Here is a 23,368-nt window from a genome sequence, read left to right on the forward strand (position 1 = left end):
TGCAGAGTGGGAGGACTTTCTCTACCCACACCAGGAAGGAAAAATAAAAGACTGACCTCAAAATAATCCTGGCTTTTTGCTCTCCTTCTCTTGGCCATGAAGAAGAAGAGGAGTCTGCAGGAGCTTGCAGGGCCGGGCTAGGTCATGAGAAGGTGCTGTATAGGGGATCCAGGACATCTGTGCTTTTGTAGGAGGCTGGAAGGAGCTGGATGTTGGGAAGGAGTGCTCGGCTGTATTTTATATACAGGTTTAATAATAAGTAGTGTTATGAAATGGATGATGCCTTGAGAGGGACAGTTCTTGTAAGCAGTTGGGAAAGAGTGAGAGAACATATAATTCAGCAGCAGTGCATATGCAGGTAAATACCAGTCGCTTCCCACATTCCCGATGGAACAGGCACATTTCAACTTCTGCATGCCTTCCCAAAAAAATTGTTCTTTAGGGAGGTAAGAAGAAAGCTGTAATCTGGCCACCTTTCATGCAGTTCAGTTTGGGATTAACCTTGAGTAAAGCACTGTGTTTCCAGTGGAAAGGAGTGACTATTTTAGAAAGGATTCTTTTTTTTTTCCTTTAATTCTGTAGGTCATTTTTTTGCATCATGGTTTCCTCATGTCTTCTTTCCCCTTCCTTACCCCTGTAATGAGGGAGCACGCTCTTTGTCAAAAGCAAGCATGTTGTTTTACCCAGCTTCCAGATCATTATTAGAGAGAGGGAGAGAGATTTGGCGGCGTATTGGTGGGGAAGGGAACTGTGCCTGCTATATTTCACTGGGACTGGCGCGTGGAGTAGAAAAGCAGATGTGTGTGGACTGCCAGAGAAATCGCTGACTGATCCTCGTGCAGTCTGGGTTCGGGGAGCTGAGACAAGACGAGGCAAAGCAGGTATGACTGATAACTGTGCCAAAGCCTGAGCACCCGCCGTGCCCATTGCAGGCAGTGGGAGCGGGGGGGGGCTCCGCATCCACCAGGATTGATGCGCCGAGCGTTCGCTGGTGTTTGCGTACTCCGTTTGATTTCTTCCCTTTCACGCCGAACACGAGGAACAAGCAGAAGTTAACTGCTTGGGAGGAAGCTGGCTATGTCTTTTTTTGTGCTGCGTTTCACCTCTTTGTTTTTTGGTTGGCTGCAAAACCTGAAGCCAAAAGATGATTGAAATGCCTCTGCCGAGGGAGGGGGGAGCCGAGCACACCGCACCCCATCTAGTGGCTTTGCCTCAAACTGCCAGGGAGAAGGAAATGCGGCAGCAGCAGGAGGAGGAGGAGGAGGAGGGCTCCTCCAAGTCCTGCCATGGGCTCGGTAGACTTCGGACTCCAGAGCACCTACGTGGGTGATTCAGAGATGCTGAAGCAGCTGCAGGCTAAGGAAGGCGTTAGCTGTCTGGCATACCTGGGGTGGATCACACACAAGGGACTTGCACCAAGCTTGAAAAGAGCGTTAGACAGACGGCAATACCAAGCCCTCCGGAGTTAGGAAATGTGAGAATTAAGCTGCTTCTGCAACCTTAATTCGGCCTCTGTTTGCATAAGCATTAAGATACAATCTCTAACGATATCACACACTATTCTTTGTCACATGTCAGTGCACAGGAGGGGCCGTGCTGAATTTCTGCTCACGGTATTTCTTCTCTGTTGTTCAGCAAGTAGATCCTGTCTGTCACACGCTACTGAAATCTTCTTCTGAAGACAGAATTTTTTCACAAGGTTTTCTTCACAGACTTCACAACAACAGGGGCCAACTGCTTCATTGGCATTCGCTGTGGTATTTTTGCACCATCCTCTTTATGAGGAGCATGGTCTGTCATTGTTCCCATTCTGCAGATGAGGAACAGAGGTGCAATGAGGTTAAAGTCAAAGGTATCCTTCATTTTGGGGTGCCCATTTCAAGACCCCTCAGGCCATGCTTTCCAGACTGCCTCTCCCACCTGCTTAAGTTACAGCAGTGAGCACAGAGCGCTCCTGCATATCAGACACAGGGATCAGATCAGGCTCTCTGAAAATGAAGCTCACATAATTAGTGTTCTCAGAAGAGGGGACACAGGTAGCTGTGAAAAAAATTAGCTTAAGGCACTTGTCTAGCACCACAGTAAAATCGTGCAGCAAAGGCAGGGACAGAATCCCAGCCTCCAGGTCAGGGCACAGGTGCCTTAAGTGTGAGAAATTCCATCTGCTCCTGCAGCTCCCAGCATCTGCCTACACACCTTCCATAAGTGAAGCAACATCTTGCGCTCAGGTGTCTTGTTCACTGTTACATGCTTCATTCATAGGGTGGCTTCATCCCCTCCATGGAGGCTGTGGCCATATGGTAGGTGAAGCTGTTGTTGTTTCAAGATCCTTTCCATTCAAACCCCATCCCATGGTCTTGTCTCCTCCTTCATGTCAGCGCTGGAACTCAATTGACTCCTGGGTAAGCCCCATTTCAGCTCAGGCCTCTTGTTTTCTGGGTTATTTTTCCACCAGATTATTGCTTTGAAATGGCTCACTGAGGGGTGCCGAGGAGAGAATGTGCTGGCACGAATAGGGACCTAGGTTGCCTGGGCTGTGAGAGGGACAGGGCCAGAGCAACGCTGAGTTAGACCCATTTAAATGGTTTGGTACTGTGTACTGAGGTTGTAGTTTCACAACCATGATAAGCTGATGCAAGCTGGCACTGCTGCTGATACATCAGTCCTTCCCTTCTTCTCATGGCCTCGCTCTCCTGCTCATTCCAATTTGTGAGGCCAAGCAGGGAAGCTTAATGGGGAACAGATCTGGGGTAAATTCAATGCACCTTAAAAAAAAGTGTAGTTTCTTGCTTGTTTTTTGCTTGACTGCATACATGCATCAGCCATCACATGGAGTGATGGGACCTGGGACAAGAAAGGGCAGAAGTGTGTCTTGCAATGGCAGCTTCTGCAGGTCTCTGGTGTTCATGGACTGAACCTTCAGCAAGATGAGCAGTTGGGAAGTATCACGGTCAGCTGTTTAAGGACCATACCAGCATAAATAAACAGAGGTGCCAGAGGAGACGTGCACTGCAGCCTCCTCATAATGGCAGTCCATAACTTCTGAATGCCCCACATCTCCTCAGCATTTTCATAGACTTTGAGGTGAAACTGCCTTTCCAGGGTATGTTGAGAAACAGTGCATCATGTAGGCTGGCTTTGTAGATCTGCTGTACACATCTCTGCTTTATGAATTCAGGCGGTTGCTGGTGACAGTGGAGGATATGCATCCTGGGAACTAGGGGGTGTGAATTGCGCAGGTTTCCACCCAGATGTGCTGACAACAGAGGCGTGTGAAGAGTGCAGGACTTGGGGCTCTGGATCAGTATGTGCTGCTGTGTTTGCAGATTTTGCCATCTCTTCCTCCAGTCCTGGTCCTTTCTGCCACGTCCACCCTGACCTGACCCATCCCTGTCTTTTCATTTCAGTTTCATTCCCTTCTTGAATTCAGCCTCTATCCAGAACCTGGTCCAAGCCACGGTTACTAGCACAGCGAGGCCCAGTTTTGTTCATGCAGACTATGTCTCAGTTCTCTCTTCCATTCATCTGACTAACTGAAAATGATACTTTAATGAACAATACTGTTTGCAAAATCAACTTCTTCAACACAAAATGCAGGCCAGTTGAGGATATTTAGTTATGTATATTTTAAGTATTTGAGATTGATGACAGCTTTCATTTACTCTACTGTACATGTCGAATCCTGCAGTCCCAGCATGGTCACTGATTTAAATTAACCTGACCTTTTCATCCTGTTTGTCAGCAGTCCATGTCCATGCACTAGTGTGTGATTTGTGAATTATTTGCAATTCTTTGTGAACATCGTTCAGCCCATGAATTTTTGACACCGCTTGATTTAAATAGCAGCTGCTTGTGCTATGATACTCAGCTCGGTATTCAGCTTTGAGAAACGTGGTTTTGCTTCTACTTCCTGATGGGATGCTTGCTAAATCCACAGAAAGTTTTTGAGTAGACAGAACAAAATTTCTGGTATAAGCGCTTATACGGAGTGAATTTTTCTGATCATTATGATTAGGCATCACAACACAGTCTTCATAGCAGTTTTTCTGCAAATATTAAACAGTACTGTTATTATAGAAAGCAGAAGAAAATTCACATAAATTTAGTCCAAGTTTATTAATGGATTTTTTTTCAGATGTACATTCTCATTTCACCTTCTGTGTATAGATATACAAAGTAAGTGATCTGTGCCAATTTTACATAAGTATGTGGTTTTGCTGCCCAGGTGAAATTTCCTTCCCTAAATTTGAAAATTGTCTGTGGGTCTGCCATTTCCCTTCCCTGGGAGCCCATCTCTGGGGAGAGGTCTAGGAGAGCAACATTTCTGCCTGGTTTCTCTTGGAGAAACCAGTCTTTTGTTTTACCTAATTTATGTAGATTGATTCCTGTGTTTCCTGCTGTATTTGTTTGCCTAGTGGTTAGTACATTTTAGAGTGGGCTTTTATTGTCCTTCCCGAGCAAAGAGAATATTATAAATTATGTTTAATTCTGTCCATCATGGAAGAAGTGTCAACGCTTTTTGCGTTGTATTGATATTCACTAAATAATACATAAGACACTTGTTTCCTGGTACTTGGAATGACCATTTTGGTGGTGATAAGAACGTTAAGCTGTTGGGGCATCCCCAAATGCCTTTTTTCTCAGGGTGCTGGTAGGGATGTGCAGAGTGGGGGTAAAGTCTGGGCTTCAGTACTTGCTCAGACAGCCTATGGGTATGTGTCAGGGCATGGTGGGGCTGGTGGCTCCATGAGAACAGGCCTCAACATGGGTCCAAAGTCCATTCAGGAGACAAACCCAAAGACAGGACTGGAGATGCACTATAGTGTACCTACCTGGGGTCCATCCGGGCCAGGTCTGAGTGCCTAGGCCCATGCGCAAGTGGTGTTGGAGGAGACCCCAGGCTGGTCAGGGCCACTGGGTCCTGTTGGTGCCCCCAGCACCCTGACAGTATGTTGTCTGAGTGGCCGGTCCATTAAAGATTAAGTCAGAGCCTTCTTGGGGACCCTGGCAGGGACTTCTGAGCTTTCTTTAGGCAGCCTAGGTAGATTAACGTAATACTACATGGATATTCCTGCTTCTGCATGCTGTACTTGGGCATGCTGGAAGTTAGGCATGTTGGGGTTTCAGAATTTTTTTCAGATATGCATACAAGGTATATGTCTTCTGGGAAAGAAATAATTTTTTAAGCTTTTCTCCTGGTGGTATGCACTGGACAGATTCTTTCACCCTCTTCTGTTTTATGTCTAATGCTTCAGGTATGTGCTGGACTGTCTTGTAAACAAAGCCTTTTGTTTGCGAATACTGAAGTATTTAAAAGGAAAAGTCAAAAAATCCATAGCAGTGAAGGTTTCAATTTATCTATTATGAGTGAACTTAAGTGTATTGAAACCGCTGGTTTAATGTGGTGAAGTATGGGCACATCCCTCCTCCATTTAGAGTTTTCCAAATGGAAAATCGTATTTTTCTTCTTCTTCTGGAATGACTTCAAGACTTAGTAGGAAGAAAAAAGCTTTTGGTTGCTCTAAAATAACATTAGTCAAGAGTGGAGAGCAGGATAGGGAGTACTGAGACTGAGAGATAAAACAGTGAAAGATTCAACTTTTGGGGCTGTGGGGGCCAAGTAAGATCTTGCTGCATGTGATGAATTCTTCTAAAGACATGGGTCCCTGAGCAGCACACCAGAATCCAGCCAGAAAAACGCAAGGAGTGGTTGTGATTGTCCTGGGCTTGAAAGGTTACCTTCACAGGAGATCAGGACAATGTGTGAACCTCAAGGTCAGGTAGAAATTGAGCCACAAATGGATGCAACTGGTCAGAAGCAGTTGGGCACCACGCCTGGTCGGGGTCTTCCGTCCAGTGGCACCATTAGAAAAGGGAATGCACGTCCTTGAGCTGACATCTTGGAGGATCTGAAAGCCTCTAGTGGGACAAAACAGTATTTATTTCTGGAGCTTTCTGGCAACTCTGCTGTGGTTTTCTCCCATCAGGGACTATTTCTTCAATGAGGAGATTTTGTTGTGCAAAATGTCACACACGAATGTTTCATCATGAGACTGTTACAATGTGAGATGTCATTCCTCAGTAATATATGTTGGGCTCTACTATAGAGACCATAAATCCAGGCCTGAGTAGGTACACAGCATATTCTACTGGGAAGCAACCATCACTGAGGTAACATTGCATAACTCACGGTGGTGGACAACAAGTGTCTCCTGATAAACAATCTGTGGGAATTGGTGGGGCATCTGGGTGGCTGGGGGCAGCCTTCAGCAGGTTGGTGAGTAAGTAGGGGATAACAAGTGGAATTGTCGCTTTGAACCTTCCCACAGGACTGTGCATTACATCCCCCTGCTCCGCATCATGCCAAGACATTTGGTGTATTCACTGACACGTGCTTCTCAGAAGCTGTATCGGCAGTTCAGCAGCACGGCGGCATTTCCATGGGGAAGGCGGCAGGGGGACACAGCAGAGTGTGCATAGGTTTGCTATACACTGCACGGGAAGTATTGTGTCAGGATTTTGGTACAGGAACATCAGTTTTTAAGGTGGGAATGCAGTATTTTCCTACTTTATTCAGACACTGTTGATCCAAATAGGCAGCTTTATTTTATTATTCAAATGAAATCCAAGTGGGTGCTTGCAGTTTTGAAAATATATGTGAGTAAAATTTGTTCTTGCAAACAGCCAAATGTATGTGTTGCTGAAAACCCAATAGAACAGCCTGCCATGGGGTGAATTTCACCCATGGAAGCAGACAGGTCTGTACTCAGAACTTGCATCCAAATAACTTCAAAACAATTTATTTAAGGGGGGGAGCTGAGCATGGCAGCTATTTCTGATGTTATGTTTGCCTGATCTGGTGCGTCAGCATGAATTTAAGTGTCTTATTTTAGATGTTTACATATGAAAAATTTAGCCCATTAAAACAATTAAACTGAGAACCCCTCTGAAAAAGCCTGGCTGATGTTATTCCAGAGAATGTATCAAAAGAGTAATTCCTGACATTTGAATGAAAAAATTGATATTTTCATTAATAAGAAATATCTTCATAATGTGAAATAATTAATGTGAAATAATTATATGAAATACCATTCACTATGTTGCGAATGATTCCAAGGACTTTATTCTGCTTGGATTGAATTGAGGGTAGGTTTGGGGCATTTTGCCTTTGCTTACTTGCAGCCTCAGTTGAAGTAGGGGCTGTGTCCTAGATGAGCTCAGCTGCCCTGTGCCCATCCTACCTGTGATGGCTTGAACAGAGTTGCCACAAAACTGGCACAGAGATGAAGAGGCTGTGAAGTTTCAAGATGAGCTGATGGACTTCTCTGCGGTGCAGCTGGACCAGAGCTATACCCGCTATTTGTTCTCAAAGGTGACTTTGAGGCACAGTGCTTCATCTGAGGATTTTCTGCTTATGGTGACTGCTGTTGAATTGTCCCAGGCTTCCCCCACTGGGTTGAGCTCAGACTCATGATTAGCATTGGTGTGTTACTAGAAAAATTACTTCACATGTATTTGCTTGAATTTGAGGTGTCAGGGTGCAGTTTGGCCATAGGAATGTTAACAGAGATACTTTACATCTTCTGTTGATTATTCTCCTCTTTTAACTTTGTTTCATTATATTTTGAGCAGAAAATACCAGTGGTTGAAAACCTGATGCCTTTAAAGTCAATGGCAAAACTCCCACCATGTTCACCGAGGCTAGAATTTCATACTTATTGTGGTCAGTTTTTCCCCACAGTTATTAAATAGCAAACAATTGAAGTGAACAATTCACAGAGGAATCCTAGCGTTTATTTATATAACCTCCTTGGTGAGAAATAACAAGTAACATTCAGTAATAAATGCATAGTCTTCCTGCAAATGATGTATGAACCCAAGAAAGGTGAACAGTATCTGATATTCTGTTCTCAAGAAATAATTGGACCAGTTGTGGTCTGGCCAGCATTTTGCGGAAAGGGTTGGGAATGAAATTAATATTGTGTCTCTGCTGTAAGCAAATCACAGCCCCTAAAGTGAGTTTGTAGGTGCCTTCTGTACTGGAAAGAGACATCTTTTCAGGTTACTCTGTCCTCTGGAGAGCCATGGAAATAACCAGTTTTCAAGTAGCAGTACTTGAATATTATGTAGCTAACAGGTTAGGCTATTTAATATTGTGGGAGGTCATTATTGACTCCATATGTCCTCTGGTAATGACATCCTGGTTCTGGAAACAGTCTTCTCTTGTGTCATCTGCACAGGTCATTAGAGATGATAAGCATGACTTCTTGGTGTGTACTGAGTCTTGAAGGGGCTATGCTCAAGCTGTGCAGTAGCTGAGGAAGAGATTTCTTGGCTTTCTTCATGGTACCTCCTGTATCCCAAGCAGCTGAACGGTTCAGGGCAGTGAAAAAATCTATGGATTTTTTTTTTTTTTCCTTAAACTTTGAGTGGAAGAATCAAGTGCAGTTTCTGAAAGGAGTTTTTAGCAGAGCAGGGGAATGCCTATGGGCTCTATCACAGTTTTCAGATCTCCTGGGACCAGAGGTCATCCCTTCTCTTGAGAAATGCCATTTCTGTTCTCCTTTCTTCCCTGCTAGTTAGTGTTGAAGTGATGATAGACAGGGGATGGTATAAAGAGAAGGAGGAACTGATGACCCTTTGATTAATGTATGGAGAACAACCAGATGCTGTTTCCTAAATGTGCAATTGTTGGCAGAAGCTAAGTAAAACTGGGTAAGATGAACAGCACACATTATTGTTTGTTAGGTGAGTGAGGTTCATCACTGTCACCCCCCATACAAAAATTGGAGGTACTTTTGGAGCATCATTGCACCCGACTGACCTCATAGGCATTATGGTTGAGAGTGTGTGGTTTCATGAATGTTCAGTTATAAGCTGTAGACTCTGTTTCTGAAAGTAGGTCGCAGAACATTATCTGGTGCCTTTCATTAACTGAAGTTTGGCATATGTGAGGAGTTTTTGCCTGGGACAGCTATCTTTATGTGCAGAGTGCTGCTGTGTCTTCCACCTGGGTCTGTGTCCAGAGAATGTCCATGAGTGTCACCTCCTGCACAATGACACTGATGTCTGTGAAGTATTTCTTAGCAAACACCACTGCAGTCTTGGACTCCACTGCCTTCCAGATCATTCTCAAGTATAAATCACACATTTGGTTTGGGTGAAAAATCACCTAGAAAGCTCTGCATGTTACATATATGTGCCTGAGAAATTGCCTCCCACCTTACCAATCATACATAAATTGCATGGGAAGGGGGCTGGTAGGGGTGTTGTCTTCTGTACGGCTGCTTGGACTCGTTTGTGCTCTTGTTCCAGGAAAGCACAAGTTTCCAAGCTTTGGGAAGTATATGTGAGGGGCACGGGCTTCGAAGAGGTGGATTCTGCCTGCTCCGACTAATCTGTTATTATCTGTCCATCTCACATAATTCTCTGGCACCTATCGCCTTGGTAGCTAAACATGTTTCTCAGATGACCATGGCATTTTTTCATCTTCTCCTCTTTTTAATAGTTTTTTCTCCTTCCTTTTAAATCGGTCTTTAATAAAGTTGAGAATTCTTGCACAGGGTTTTATAAACATGTGTTATTAAATTTTAAATCTGTTTTGAAAGTGCCTCTATCCTACTCCCTCCTAGTAAAGTGACCTTTTTAAATGGAGGGAAGTGGGTTTAGATGACAGTCATGATAAATGCGGTCATGTTCACTCAATAAAATAAGGCCCAGTGCATTTGAGGATAAATCAGTGAAATGTACAGCCCCACCTGTCTGTCTCCATCATTCATTTCCACTGTCACTTTCACAGTGGCTGATGGATCACAGTTGCTGTAAAATTAGACAGCCTTTAATCTCATTTCATCCTGATTAGCTTCTCCTTACCCTTTCCCTCTAACTCACTGACTGACACGCTAAAAACTCACACCGGGCTGTGTTTGAGCGTGGCATACAAACTTCTCTTCAAATACCCTTTTTGTGGGGCAGGCAGGTGTTCCACTGAGTTGAAATCGAAAAATGAGAAGATGGGATTTTCACATTATTAAAGCAAAACAGCAGACAAAGGCTCATATAAAATTAATGAAAGCAGCAGCCTGGCCAGACTGTGTGATGGGCCAAATTCTTCTTGTTACACCCTGGCAAGCCCAGTGAGTTTGAGAAGATTGTTCCTACTAGAGGCTGAATTTAGCATGCTCATTGCCATCTAATTTTGACTGTATCTATGAAAAGTTAGGTCCTATATGGTTGTGTCCTCATAAGGAATTATGGTTTACAGCACAAGTTTTCTGGTGCTTTCAAGGAGCATTTTATTGTGGTAAAAAAAAAAAAAAAAATATTCATTCCCATAGGTTTGATTTCTGTGTATAACTCATGATTCTGAGGGACCCTGAAAATGGTCAGGGAGAAAGACTGCGATGTTGGCAATTTCACAATTTCAGTGCTAAAACTCCCTCCCTCTTAGATGTCCACAGTGTTGTTCCATCCTCCCTGTTTTGTTCAGACCCCTCCAGCCCCATGGACAGATTCGTGAGACCAAGAACAGAGTTCTCCCCAAAGCTCTGTGACAAACAAAGGTCATAGTAAAGGTCTGCAGTGTTGTATTGTAGTCACCTTTCCTTCTGAAGCCCAAATACTACCCTTCTTTCTAAGGCAAGCTTCCCTTTAGCTTTCTCGTGAGTTACGGATGGTAGTTTGGGTCATTTGGGCCCAATCCCGTATCAGTGGGAATGTTGCCATCAAGTTAAGTAGGAGCCAGGATTAAGCCCTTAGTTTTCAAGGTTTAATTATCATCATAAGTGTGGGAGTCTTATTGCATAGTTTATATGCATGGGAACAGCAGAAAAGCTTAAAATATAATTTCTTCCTCTACTGGCCCTGTTTGTGTCAATATGGAGGATAAATAAACAGAAGTGTTTGCAAAAATGAAAACAACATGTGAAAAATGTGCATGTGTGCTGCCTGCAGACAGTTCTTTTGATAAATGCTAGATCTCTCTAGATGACCAACGCAAGAGCCTGGTTGAGGGTTACAACCACTGGCTTGGCCCTAATTGGAAACCGTAATAGAGCATTGGATTAGGTAAGAATTGAAGCCCCTGCAGACTCATCCTGGGGAGTGTCTTCTTGAGAGGAGGGATCCCTAAAAGCATCTAAAGAAGACGGCAAATTTCCTGTGGGAGACCCAAATTCATTATGTAGTACAAGCATCCACAAAATCAAGGAAAATGCTGGGGTTTTGAGAAAGAAGATTTTAAAATAGGAAAATGTCTGAGATTAAAGAGTGAGATAAATATGATATGAGAGCTAAGGAGATAACAAAAATCTTTTTCATTCTTTCATCCCACTGTAGGAATTTCTAGGTAGTATAAAATCTTATGCAGTGCCTAGTATAGGATTACTTCCCAGTTATATAAAGCATACTAGTAACAAATAACCTTAATTAATGAACTTTCACTGTACCTGGCTGCCCAATTTAAGAACTGCTTCACTTATATGACTTGTAAGAGCACAGACTATGAAAATGATATTCGACCTTTACTAGAAACTAAAAACATACCTTACTTATTCATCATTGCCTTGGCAAAAACTTCAGTAAGAAGCTTAAATGAGCCCACTTGATCTTTAAGAAAATGTGTCCTAAATAACAAAGCTGTGCGTATTTCTTATTATTATTATTTGCATATGCTATACTGCACAACTGCATTCTGAGAAAAATAAAAGATAATAAAACAGATGAAATGAGAGATATATCACCCAAAATAATCCAAGTGTGAGATAAGCTGCCTCTTTTTTTTTTTTTGGCATTGGCAAAAGAGCACAAAGTAAGAGCTGGCCCTGAGTCATATTGATTTCCCACTGCACTGGTTTCCTAAGTGCTCTGTTGATCCGTGTCAAGCAATAAGTTCCCTGCCTGTACATGCACATCACCTCCCCATTTGTCCTCACCTAGATTTAAGGTGCCCATATGATGAGCTGAACAAGGACATCATTTTTCCTACTGGTGTCACTGGGCCAAAACTACTCTATGTGGTATGATAACTAATGCTGTGTAAGTTTACATTTACCATATAATATCACAATAGTGCTGTATGGCACACATCAATAATATGTGCATATTATAAGTTCTTATTTTTGTGTCTTAGACTTTGCAGTGGAAAATGTAAATTTTAAAAAAGATTCTTGTGACTGTGGTTGGTCCATAGTAATCACGACACCTCCAAAAAAAAGGGATATTGCCAACCTAATGCCACAGTTTTGATCTTTGTTAACAAAGGGCTTCCTGATTAGATGAATGGAAAATGTGTGATTGTGCTGCTAATGACATTGTACAGGAAATTAAGCGTATACATTTGGAAAAGGCATTAAATCAGCAGGACCTTAATTTAAAAACTTAAAACTGTATGGAAATGCAGCTTGTTCATTGCTGTGTAATAGAAAGCTACTGAACACACTGACTCTTCTTGTGGAAACATTACCAGCAGAACAAAGCTGGGCTGAGGTTTTTTTAATGTTTCCTAGCATACAAGGATTCCTAGCATCTGCTTGTTTTCAAGGAAATATCAGGCAACTTCCCCCCTTTTTACAAGTTGTTTTTAGAGCAGCATATATGGCACTTGGGCAGGTGGGGGAGTGCTGAGAGACCAGAATTCCAGCTTTTTTTTCTCAATTATTTGCAAGCTTGAATAGCATACAGTTACTAATAAGTGGCTTAATCTGCTGCTAAGTCAGTGGACATACATGCTTGGGGTGATGTATTCCTTTATTACTTCATACAGATATAATCTCAGTGTTGTATTTTGTACCTTTGGAAATATTTGATGGAATCAGTATCCTGAGCTGACAAAGAATTCTTGCTTTACTTGCAGTTATGCCATATAACAGTGCCCATCACTGTGTCGTGGAAGTGGAAAACTTCTTGTTTGTGCTGGGAGGAGAAGACCAATGGAACCCTAATGGTATGTATAGAATATTAAAAGGCACAGGCAGCATCTGCCTTCCTGTGTCTGTCTGTCTATCTGTCAGGTCAGCTGATGTAGTCATTAGCAAGGGATTCTGAGGACCCTCAGCCTAATTGTTGAACCTAGTAAAGGCTACTTTTAGATATTGATGTAATAAATATCTCATACTTTAGCATTAGCATCTCTGTCATTCATCAGCTCCCACATCCCTTGAGAAATGCCACAGGCAGCAGAACAGACTCTTTCAAGTGCATGCACCAGGCAGCAGCTGTTAAGAATTTTAACCTTCATTTCCAGTCTCCTTCCAGTCATAATATAATAATGCAATTGCAGTAGATGAATGCTTCTTTTCTATTGTCAAACAAGATACTCGCAGCTAAAGTTGTTAATGTGTTAATTATCTAGACTCTGAGATTCTTAAACTGGTCCTTTTTTTAGTCTTGTGCAAGAGCTTCTCATATAGATTATCTGCTGCTACCTTCTTTGATTTGATTACTTCATAAATTTACCGCAAAGAGAAATTAAACAATTTAACAGGCTTCTGAGCAAAGCAAAAGGAGAATACCATGCCTTGCAAAATTCACAAAATTGTCAAGACATTGTTAAAAAGCTTGCACACGAAGAAAGAGTTGTAGTTGTAGCAGTCTGTGTAACAGAGATAATTATGACTGAGAAACCATAAAACAGCTTGCAGGTACACATTTTTACTTTAAAACACCAGAGGATCCAGCTGAAATTACATATACTGCATATATTTTATTGTGAATGCCCCATTTCAGCATCTGCACTAAACCAAATTATAGAAAATTGTTACATCTGTTCACTTCCTAAAACCTGAGACAAACAATCTAGTCCACCCTGTAAGTATATTTCCGGTGTAGTTAAAAATACCACTAAATGTCTTAGGAGAAGAGCGCTTTAGTTCTGTTGTTGAATCTCCTTTATATTAAATAGGAGATAGCATAGTATCATTAATGACAATTATTATTAGGACCATCAGCCACGTCCAACAACTGAGGGCCCCTGTTGTGCTTGGTAGTAGGCATATGGATAATAAGAGGCAGACCTTGTTCCAGACAGTTTGTAATTAAATGGCCATGTCACATGAAGGATAAAAGAAAAGATGTATAATTACCCACAATTTAAAGATGTGAAAACTGAGTTGAAAGGTGATGGAGAGATGTTAGAAGGGGTATATACCCTGTATCTGAGGTGGGAGTCAAGCACAACTGTCGTGAGATGGATAGTAACTTAGGTCTAAGGTCACCTAGATCAACTCCTGAGCTGAAGATGGTGTTGAAGACATCTAACAGCTTCCTCGTTCTGTGAATACCAGTGCTGTGATTTCTGTATAGAGAATATAAGAATAAAGGAGGTAGGAGCATTGCTGAAACTGATCTCTTTACAAATTTACCCCTAGAGAAGTGGATCTGACTTGTCACAAAAAGTAGACCTGAAATCATAAACTACATCCTGTGCTGTGCTTTGACTAGTTCTTTCTTGGAACTGATTTGCTCTAAATGTGCAGCTATGTGGGAACTGCCCACCCGTACCCACTTGAATTTATGTAACGGCCATTGTCTGCTATACTCATAGCACAGATTGGGCTTAAGATGGGCCTAGCTGAAACTGTCTTGCCAGAGCATTACAGGACTTTCAATTTGAATGAGAATGTGTTTTTCCAGTGGAAACAATTATCCTTGAGATAGGGGCAATGGAAGGAGCACCATACATTTCTTTAGCCATCAGACGAGGAGATTCTTGAGAAGCTGGGTGGACCCTGAGGAGCACCCATGCCTCCACTATGCTGCTCCTGTGACTTTCTGACAACCTAGAGAGCATGAGAAACGTTTTTTCTCACTTTTTTACATCCTCCTATGGCTATGCCTTTCCAGTTACAAGGGATCCCTGCACAAATAAATGCTGATGAGAGCACATTGCAGAACACAGGCATGGATTTAAGACCAACTTTCATAACCTTCAGAGCCCTTCACTTTTTAGCGTGCCTACAGAGACCTTCCTGTAGAGAGCAGAGAGCAGCATTTGCCTCCTTTTGTCCCATCATCCTGATTTGCTAATCCTGATTTCTGGTCACTTGACACAGTTTCTATGTTCTGACAGGTGCTTCTTAATGTGTAGCCTCCTGACTGATGAGCTAATAGATAGAGTTCTCTTTCAAACTGAAGTCCAAAATTAAACTGGAGTCAAACCAGTTACACCCGGCAGCTTAAGTAGGTCATCAAGTCCTTTTCCTGCTGTCACAGGCACCATATAGTCCCATTTTGTAAATTTTCTAAGCAACATTCAAAAAGCAGTTGGATTTTTAGCCCCCACTACTCCTGTTGGAAAGCTGTTATAGAATCCAGTTGCTCTAAATGACTGGGAGCCTTATTCTAATTTCCAGTAAAATGTATTCTTTGACTGTCTAAATCACCTTGTTCTCATGCCAAAGTTGGCCTTTAGCTTAATAGTTTTTCCCCTCCTGGAGATTTGTTCCTCTGATGTATTACAGGCAGCGCTCCTATCCCCTTTCAGCTTTTGTTTTCTGAGGTGCAACAAGCCAAGTTCTTTGTCTCCTTCCATAAGGTAAACTTTCTGTTCCTCCTGTCACCATAGTAGCTCTCTGTGCCTGTTCTAGCTAGATTTCATCTCTCTTCCTGTGAAGTGACCAGATTTGTATCCTGTATTCACACTCTAGGCTCAGTAAATGCTTCTCCTTCTACCCTGCACTATACAATCTTCTACATACATGGTATTTGTTATGAATATGTGTATGACTCGTTATGTTAGGAAGCCAGGGTCCCCACGTCATAGGTTTATATGACAATTAAAAAGCTGCTATATAACCAGTGACCACTGAAGTCCCCAGTAACTCTGAATACAGCAGCATTAAAACCTGCTATGAGAAGTTCAAATTTAGGATCAACACTTGTATTGTTTTGAAATCCTGCTTTTTGAAATAGAAATAAATTAATAGATGTCCTAAATAGTGAGACCTAGATCCAGTTAGATGCCTGCTGTTACTGTTTTACTGTTTGTTGAATCTATAACTCTCAAGACCTCTTTTTCTAAATTGTCTGTATAGACTAAAGGAATTCAGGTAGGGACCAAGAGCAAAGCTTCACTTCTCTAAACCCAGTGACAAAATGTCCAGTTGCCCTTGGCGTATGGGTATCTCCCCTATGTCTTGAGATGTGTTTGAGTGGTGCTCAGCATAAAGGGCTTTGGTCCTCATTAGGCACCACACTGGATTGGAAGGGAAATGCTGCATTATTCACCAGTCTTCCGCTTTACTCTTATCATATAGAACATGGTTATAACATAGCGAGGGAATGGGTTTGCTTCCAGATGAAGTGGTCAACATGGTTTCTTTCTCTGTTTTCTTGTAGAACATGATCTTAAATTATTACGAACATAAATTCTAGCTTCTCTACAATCTTGATGGTCTATTTACACATGCTGAAGTAAGTGTGGAATGAAACAAGCAAAGCGAGCCAATCCTACAGAGGCTTGTCCGATGCAAAAATATTCATCTTGTAGAATACCCAGTGACCATTTATAGAACTGTGACATGTGCAGTGGGGTTATTCTGCTGGCCTGTGAAGCCTCTAATTCAATTTTTTAGTCACACATACATAAACAAAGGTTTCTGTTTCTGAGATCCTCATCTGTTGAAGTCTCAGGTGTTACAGGAAATTGCCATACACTCTCTTGCTTCAGTTTTCTTGCTTTGATGTCAATCTGCATGTAAAATAAGGTGAAATCTTAATATCGTGAAGACATGAATACAGCTTTTGGGCTTGACAGCAGGGATAAGCTAGTTAGCTGGTGTCTGTTGCTCATGTTTCATATTTTAGCTAACACACTTGGAATAAAACTCTAAGAGTGTATTCCCCCTTCGATGCACATGTGTAATTCCTTCTAACTTACACTGAAAGTACATGGTACAATAAACTATCTAGTGCAAACACTGCATACCCCATGCTGATGGCTTATGCAGCTCCTGGTTATTTGCACAAGGTTTTTTTTACCATGTTCCTCATAGAGATGATGTGAGGAGAAAGAAAAGCACATATTCTCCATTTGATTTTTTTACCTGACACAAAATACTCTAGTCATAAAAATACCATGTGGATGCCCTCTTTTGGGCAGTAATTTTGTTTAGTGCTGTGATATATTGTGGCTGTGAAAGTACCACAGCATCTATAAGTAAATTTAAATACACATTTTCAAGATCTTATTATAGAGAGCAAGAATAATCTCTATCTGCTTTTACTGCTAGCAATTGCTAATTCAAACCTTGCAGTGCCCCATTTGTTGAATTATTACTGTACACATAGTGTAATCATACATTGTTGTAAAAGGGGGAACCCTTCATAAAAGCTGTCAACTTGTGAAGTATATGTAATATATATTACAATCATGATGTTAAATACATGAAACAAACAGCTGAGTGTCAAAATAATCTATCTTTACAGGGAAACACAGTACAAACTTTGTTAGCCGATACGATCCCAGGTTTAACAGCTGGATACAACTTCCACCCATGCAAGAGAGGTAAAAACCTGCTATGTGTTTTTCAGTGTATGTTTTATCATCCTAGGAGCAGTTGGCTTAGTTCTGGGAGTAAGGAGGCCTGCAGAAGCATTGAAAATATTGAGATAAAACTGCAGCATGCAGTTGCATCCCATTTGTCTCCTAATTTTTTTAAACTTTCCAAATTCAGAACTCCAGATGCCAAATCCTGCAGTGCTAACTCATGCAAAATAACCATGGACTTTGTGCAATTACTGATTGCCTGAGCAGGCAGAAAGATCTGAAGGATTTTTCTGAAGTCTCCATAGTGTCCTGTCATGTTCCCTGACTGAAGTGTCATGATGAGTTTGCAGTAAACAAGCATTAATTATAGTCAGATACCTTGTAGGGAAATTAAACCTTCACATGTTGACTCCATCCTGTTTCACCATGCCAGCCATGAGAAGCTCTTCTGAAAATGTCTGCCCTTGTTCAGAGGACTCTTAATCCTAGGTGTTCTTTGAGCGAGGTTGCTGTCAGCTAATGAGTATTAGAGTAGCATGTTTTAATCTTACTGTGTACCAAAGAGCACAGCTGCATGTGGACTTGGAGCAATGACCCGTAAAGATGACGTAAACTTAATTCTGGATCCCAAATCTTACCCTGGCAGGAAAAAAGTCCCCCAAACCTGAACTGAATGATGTATGTTTTCTAAGAATAATCTCAAAGGCAGAAGATCCAAAGTTGTGTTTTATGAAAAAGCATTCAATGTCCATCCTTCAGTTCAACACCCGTCTTCTCATGCATCCAATGTACAAGAGACCTCACAGTGTCTTCCTAAGACACTTTCCTTATTCCATGTGCTGTCAGTACTATAGCTCTTTTTCTGTTGGTTCTTCACAGTGTTCAGATGTCTGGCAGTCATAAATACTTTGAACTCAGTGTAAGTTTGTGATTCAAAGCGTGTATTATGAGATGCATGGAAATATGGCTGTCTTTTCAAATTTCCAGAGGTAAAATGTCAGTCTGTAGAGTTTCTGAAGGGCCCTTCTTCAGAATTCAGTTTGACTGACCTAAGTCCATATGCAGACACATGTGCGATGCTTGTCACCAAAAAAAGACTGCATTATACCAGTGCATGAAAAAGCACAAGTGGAACAAATCTGAGTAGGTTCCCTGTTGGAGTTGAGTGAACTGATAAAATTAGCCATATAAATAAAGATAAAAAAGAGCATCACAGTTCATTATAGTTTCTGGCTTTATTAATAACATCATCCTTTACCTTAAAAACCCTTTACTAAAATTCCTTTTTCATTTTTAGTTGTTAATAGACCTAATTCAGCAGCAGGCTTTAGCTAAAGAGGTGACCCTGATTTAGCAGCCCCCAATCTTCTCCTCACTCCTGGCAGCACTGTGGAAGAACCCCACAACTGGGTTATTAACCTTAAAACAAAGGGATGCTTTCCCCTCTGGTTTAACTCCCCAGACTGAGTCACCCACCGCCAGCTCAGGTGTCGGTGTGGAGGAGACAGAAGGTGTCTGTGAGATTGCACATGGCCGTGCAGGTCATCCTCAGTGAACCAGGAGGCTGACTAGTGTTTGTACAGAGCCTGAAGCTCTTCTGTGGAGCCTAATCGGTGTCCTAATTAGGCCCTCTGGGTACCTGCAAGCAAAACTCCGGAGGGGCACATGCAGCTGGCTGAATTGGTTTATTTCAGTTGGGTTTATTTGGCTGACAAAGCTCATAAGGCAGAAGTAGGTATTTGAGTGTTGGAGAAAGCAGACAGTAGGACTTTTTCCACCTCCACAGTGGCCAGTTATGTTTCGCTAGAAAACCAGTTTATAATCACAGGTGCAGAGTATGTCTTGCCCTGTGCTCTGGTGGAAGCTGCTGCCTTCAACCAAGAGTCAGAAACTCTGCTGTGCATTGTGATTGCTCAGCAGCTGCCCCGTAATAAACTGTAATGTGTTAGCATCTCAGCTTCTTACAGTGTTATTTAAATGTAATGGTCCACTCATACATAGTTCCTTCTGCAAGGGGCTTTACTATGACAACAGTAATTGTCACCTCTTTTGTTCAGGATACATTAATTTATAGGCTTGCCCATTATTTTTCTTTTAAAGGCTCCTAAGCATTGCCGCTATTGCTGGAAAACAGGGATTTTCAAACCACTTTCTAAAATGTTTTTAATGGTTTGTTTGCTCATCCCTAATGACTTCCTCAGAGTTGTTGCAGCCTTTAGAGGTAGGGTCTGGCCCAGTTTTTAGAAGATCATACAAACAAGAGAGAGCTTTTATGCAGTTTCCTTTCCCAGCTCCTTTAGTCAGATAAAGTTCCCATTAAAGTCAACAGGCTATTTTTTCCCCCCTAGGAGTACAGGGTCACGCCCTGTCTCTGCTGGCATAATGCAGGCACCATTGACAAGACAGACTGTTTAATGGGTTTTTCTGAGTCATTATGGTCCATCAAGTCAAAACCTACTTAGGAATTTTAGTCTGAGAATAATTGGCTGGATAGACTATAATAGCTCCTTTGAAATGACTGCCAGGTAAATGTGGGTCTCATTCACAGGCAGTATATTCTCAAGTTGAAAATCTGTATGAAATATTTGATGAGTGAAGTTTTATCTCATATGCTAAAATCTATATCTGATTGATTTTACTGTATGAGCTATAAAGAAAAGTCTAACCCTGTTATGGATTCAGGGCCATCAGTGTATTTTCTTTAAAGCCAAGTTTGGTTTCTTTTCATTTGAAGAACTTCTCAAAAATACATGCTTTTGAGAAGTATGTACTATTTTCAGGCATGTGTTGTTGAGAGAAGCAGCAAATGACTCAAGCTTTTGAAATACACATCTGCCTGATGATGCAGTAACAACGGGATGCTTTTTGGAGAGCAGTTCAGTCAGACTAACATGCCTACTGAAGGAGTGGTCTTTGTAGCAGACATATCTGAACTTGTATCGTGAGCCTCAGCTGGACACCTCAGTCAGTACTGTTGCATCTTGCCAGCTCAGCCTAGAGCTGGAGAAGGTGCGTGGAACATAGTAACATTTAAAACATCTTTTTTCTTACATTTGGAGTAAAAAGTTTTTGTTTAAAGACCAGCAAAAAGCACAGCACTGTGCCAGGGCCTGAAGAAGCACAAGTGGAAGTGAGCAGGTCAGTGTCCTCACTGGGGCCAAGCGAACTGAGAAAAGAAGCTGCAGAAAAAGAGATAAAACAATTTCACATTTTATGTTAGTCTTTGACTTTAATAGTAGTAATGTTAACCCTTACTAAGATTACTTCAGTTTTAAAAAGCAAAGCATACACTCTAAAAGTGACTCTGAAATCAGGTCCAGATATTGTGATGATCAGTAATAGCATTGGTAGTTTTAAACCTCAAACTGGTAGTTGTATTTCTTGTTTCAGGGCATAAATTCATCATCTGTGTAAATCAGAAATAAATTCTTCCCTTTTATGTGTGTGTACTTAGGAGAAGTTAGTTGAGTTGATTATTGAGTGAAGGGTGTGAAGGAAAAGCATTTCAGAGACCAGTGTATGTCAAGTGCTTGCAAGTCCTGAAGACAACCACAAAATAATTGTCTTATTGTCCATATTCAGATCTTGATGCGCATTCCAGTTATCTGATTAGAATGGATAATGTCTTCCCAGTTTTGTGGGGAGAGTTGTCATGCAAAGATTGCTGTATTATATTTTAATCTGAATCATATTTTACAGCAGTTTAAAAAGTCATCACTTAACATCATGCCCCTTACACACTGTATCATTGAAAAGTAAAAAGCCAAAAAGCTTAAAATATTTGTGACAGGAGCTAGTGAGTGAATATTCACATCCAAGCAGAAGAGTGAAGCGTGCTGACGCTTTCATTTTTGCTCCTTATAGTGACACTGTGTGGATGAAACCAGGAGTACACGTACAGAATAATGTCACTGAAATCCTAGTTAAGAGAATAAAGCCTGCCAGTTGTACCTACCTCTGTTTATTAAACCTGAACTAAAAAAAAACACGCTGAGAGCAGTTCGTTAACAGCTTCATCAGAGCAGGTATGTGAGGATGGATGAGCAGATGCGTGAGCACCCTGAGCATCGATGACAGGCACCCTGTGGGTTTGTGCCATGTAGCTGCCGGACACAGGAGGGTTGGAGAACACGTGCCTGCACATGCAGGCTCTCTGATGTCTAATAGGATGTGACCTCTGCAGCTTTTCCTACTTTTGGGGGCTCTATGGGCTGTCTTGCCTCTGGCCTGTCACATACTGTCAGGAAGCGTATAGGCAGTTGATTGCCTGTAACACCTATACCCTCTGTCAAATTAGAGTAAAATCAGCCAGCAGGATTTTGTTGAGGAGACAATACTCAGGCAGACATGGGTACACGTACAGTGTAATCAAATAAGCTTTGTTTCCATAGAAAATCAGGCTAAAAACATAGATGCACAATTTGCTGCCCGACCATGCAGAGCAATATATGCCATCAGCTTCTATCTGCCCATTGACAGATAAATTAAATGGTCTTATTTAATTCCTCAGTTGAGCTGGAGACACTTAGCAGTATTCCTGTCCTCCTGTTTGCATCTTTTTTTTCAGTAGCCTTATCCCGATGGTGGTGTTCCCACTCAACAAGGGGTGCTGTCCCGCACCATCCAAGTTGCCCATGTACAAGAAAGGTGAAAGCAAAGAGGTAGACAGGAGGTGCTCAGTGACCCTCACTGGTGAGGAGCCCTGTCAGGTGTGCACCAAATCCAAAAAGTAAGGCCAGAAACAGACAGCGTTGCATCAGATCTGCTCCCCGAATGCTCAGTCACCCCTGCTGTTTCCATGGCTGTACCTTTGTGTCTGCCTGACCTCTCCTCCAACTTACAAACTACCAGCCAGTCTCAGCCACATTTAACAAAGAGGGAAATTTCTCCAAAATGTTAAAGCATACTGCAAATTTTGTGAAAATAGGCAGGTGTGTAAAGGAGAGAGATCTTATTCCTGCCTTCACTGAAGGAAATACTCCTGAACGCGTGCCTGGCTAGATGGCAGGTTGGAAACATGGCACACCAGGCTTTGCTAGCTCACCTGGTCATGGGATGACTATAGGGAAGCCTGGGGAGGAGTTAGGACATGCAAGAGCGGTTCACTGCAGGGTGTTGTGCTCTGTATGTGGACCACCACTCATCCCGAATGCTTTGCAGCAGTCTGCAGGATCGAGCCCTTGATGGTGCAGGTGACCATCAAGCACCCAAGATTGACCATGTGCAATATGCAGCTGCTCCCAGTTTCAAATTCAGGTGCCTGGTCAGGAACCGAAGCGCATTGTGTCAGCCACGGAGCAGGGTTTGGCAAGCTGTGGCCACGCTCCAGCGTGCCTGCTTTGCAAGAGCTGTCAGAGCTAGACCTTGTTGTGCCTGACTTGCCTCCTTGCCTCTGGGCTCCCATGCCACTCCAGTTTCACCCAGGAGAAAATTTTAGGTTTGGGACTGACAATTCTTCATTCAGTATTTTGTACAGGTCTTCATCCTAGCTTAGCTGTGCTCTCTTGCAGTCTTCTTTCTTATATCATTGCAGCTTAAAATTAAAAGGCCTCTACCCTAGCCAGCCTTCCCACTGCTGAATAATCCAGGGAGCTTTCCCTGAAAGTGGATTACACCAAACAGGATCTCTCAAAATCGTCTACTGTTCTATTTTCACTTCAGCAACAGACACTCACTGTTAATTTTGGAGGCACGAGGAAGACGAACCAATATACGCCTAGCAGTCCTGGCCAGAAAAATTAATTATTTTCCTACATAGCTGAGTTGCATGTGAAAGCAGACAGGTGGCTAAAACTTTTCTCAGAGTTAGTTGGATGGAGACAGCCCTCTTTCGAGTTAAAGGGTGAAAATGTAATACTGTGTCTAGTGTAAGGAAAGTTGTTC

The 23,368-nt window shown here is 42.1% G+C and overlaps 1 protein-coding gene across 1 annotated transcript in view; it reads left to right on the forward strand.

Moving 5' to 3' along the window:
* The window catches only part of KLHL14 (kelch like family member 14), a 63,541-nt gene that overhangs the window by 33,857 nt on the left and 6,316 nt on the right, over window positions 1-23,368 (forward strand). The window contains exons 4-5 of the mRNA XM_074820125.1: window positions 12,854-12,943; window positions 17,425-17,503. Of these exons, the coding sequence (XP_074676226.1) occupies window positions 12,854-12,943; window positions 17,425-17,503 (169 nt within the window). The remainder of the gene's footprint in view (window positions 1-12,853; window positions 12,944-17,424; window positions 17,504-23,368) is intronic.

This window comes from Strix aluco, chromosome 1, assembly GCF_031877795.1.
Source record: "Strix aluco isolate bStrAlu1 chromosome 1, bStrAlu1.hap1, whole genome shotgun sequence".
NCBI lineage: Eukaryota > Metazoa > Chordata > Aves > Strigiformes > Strigidae > Strix > Strix aluco.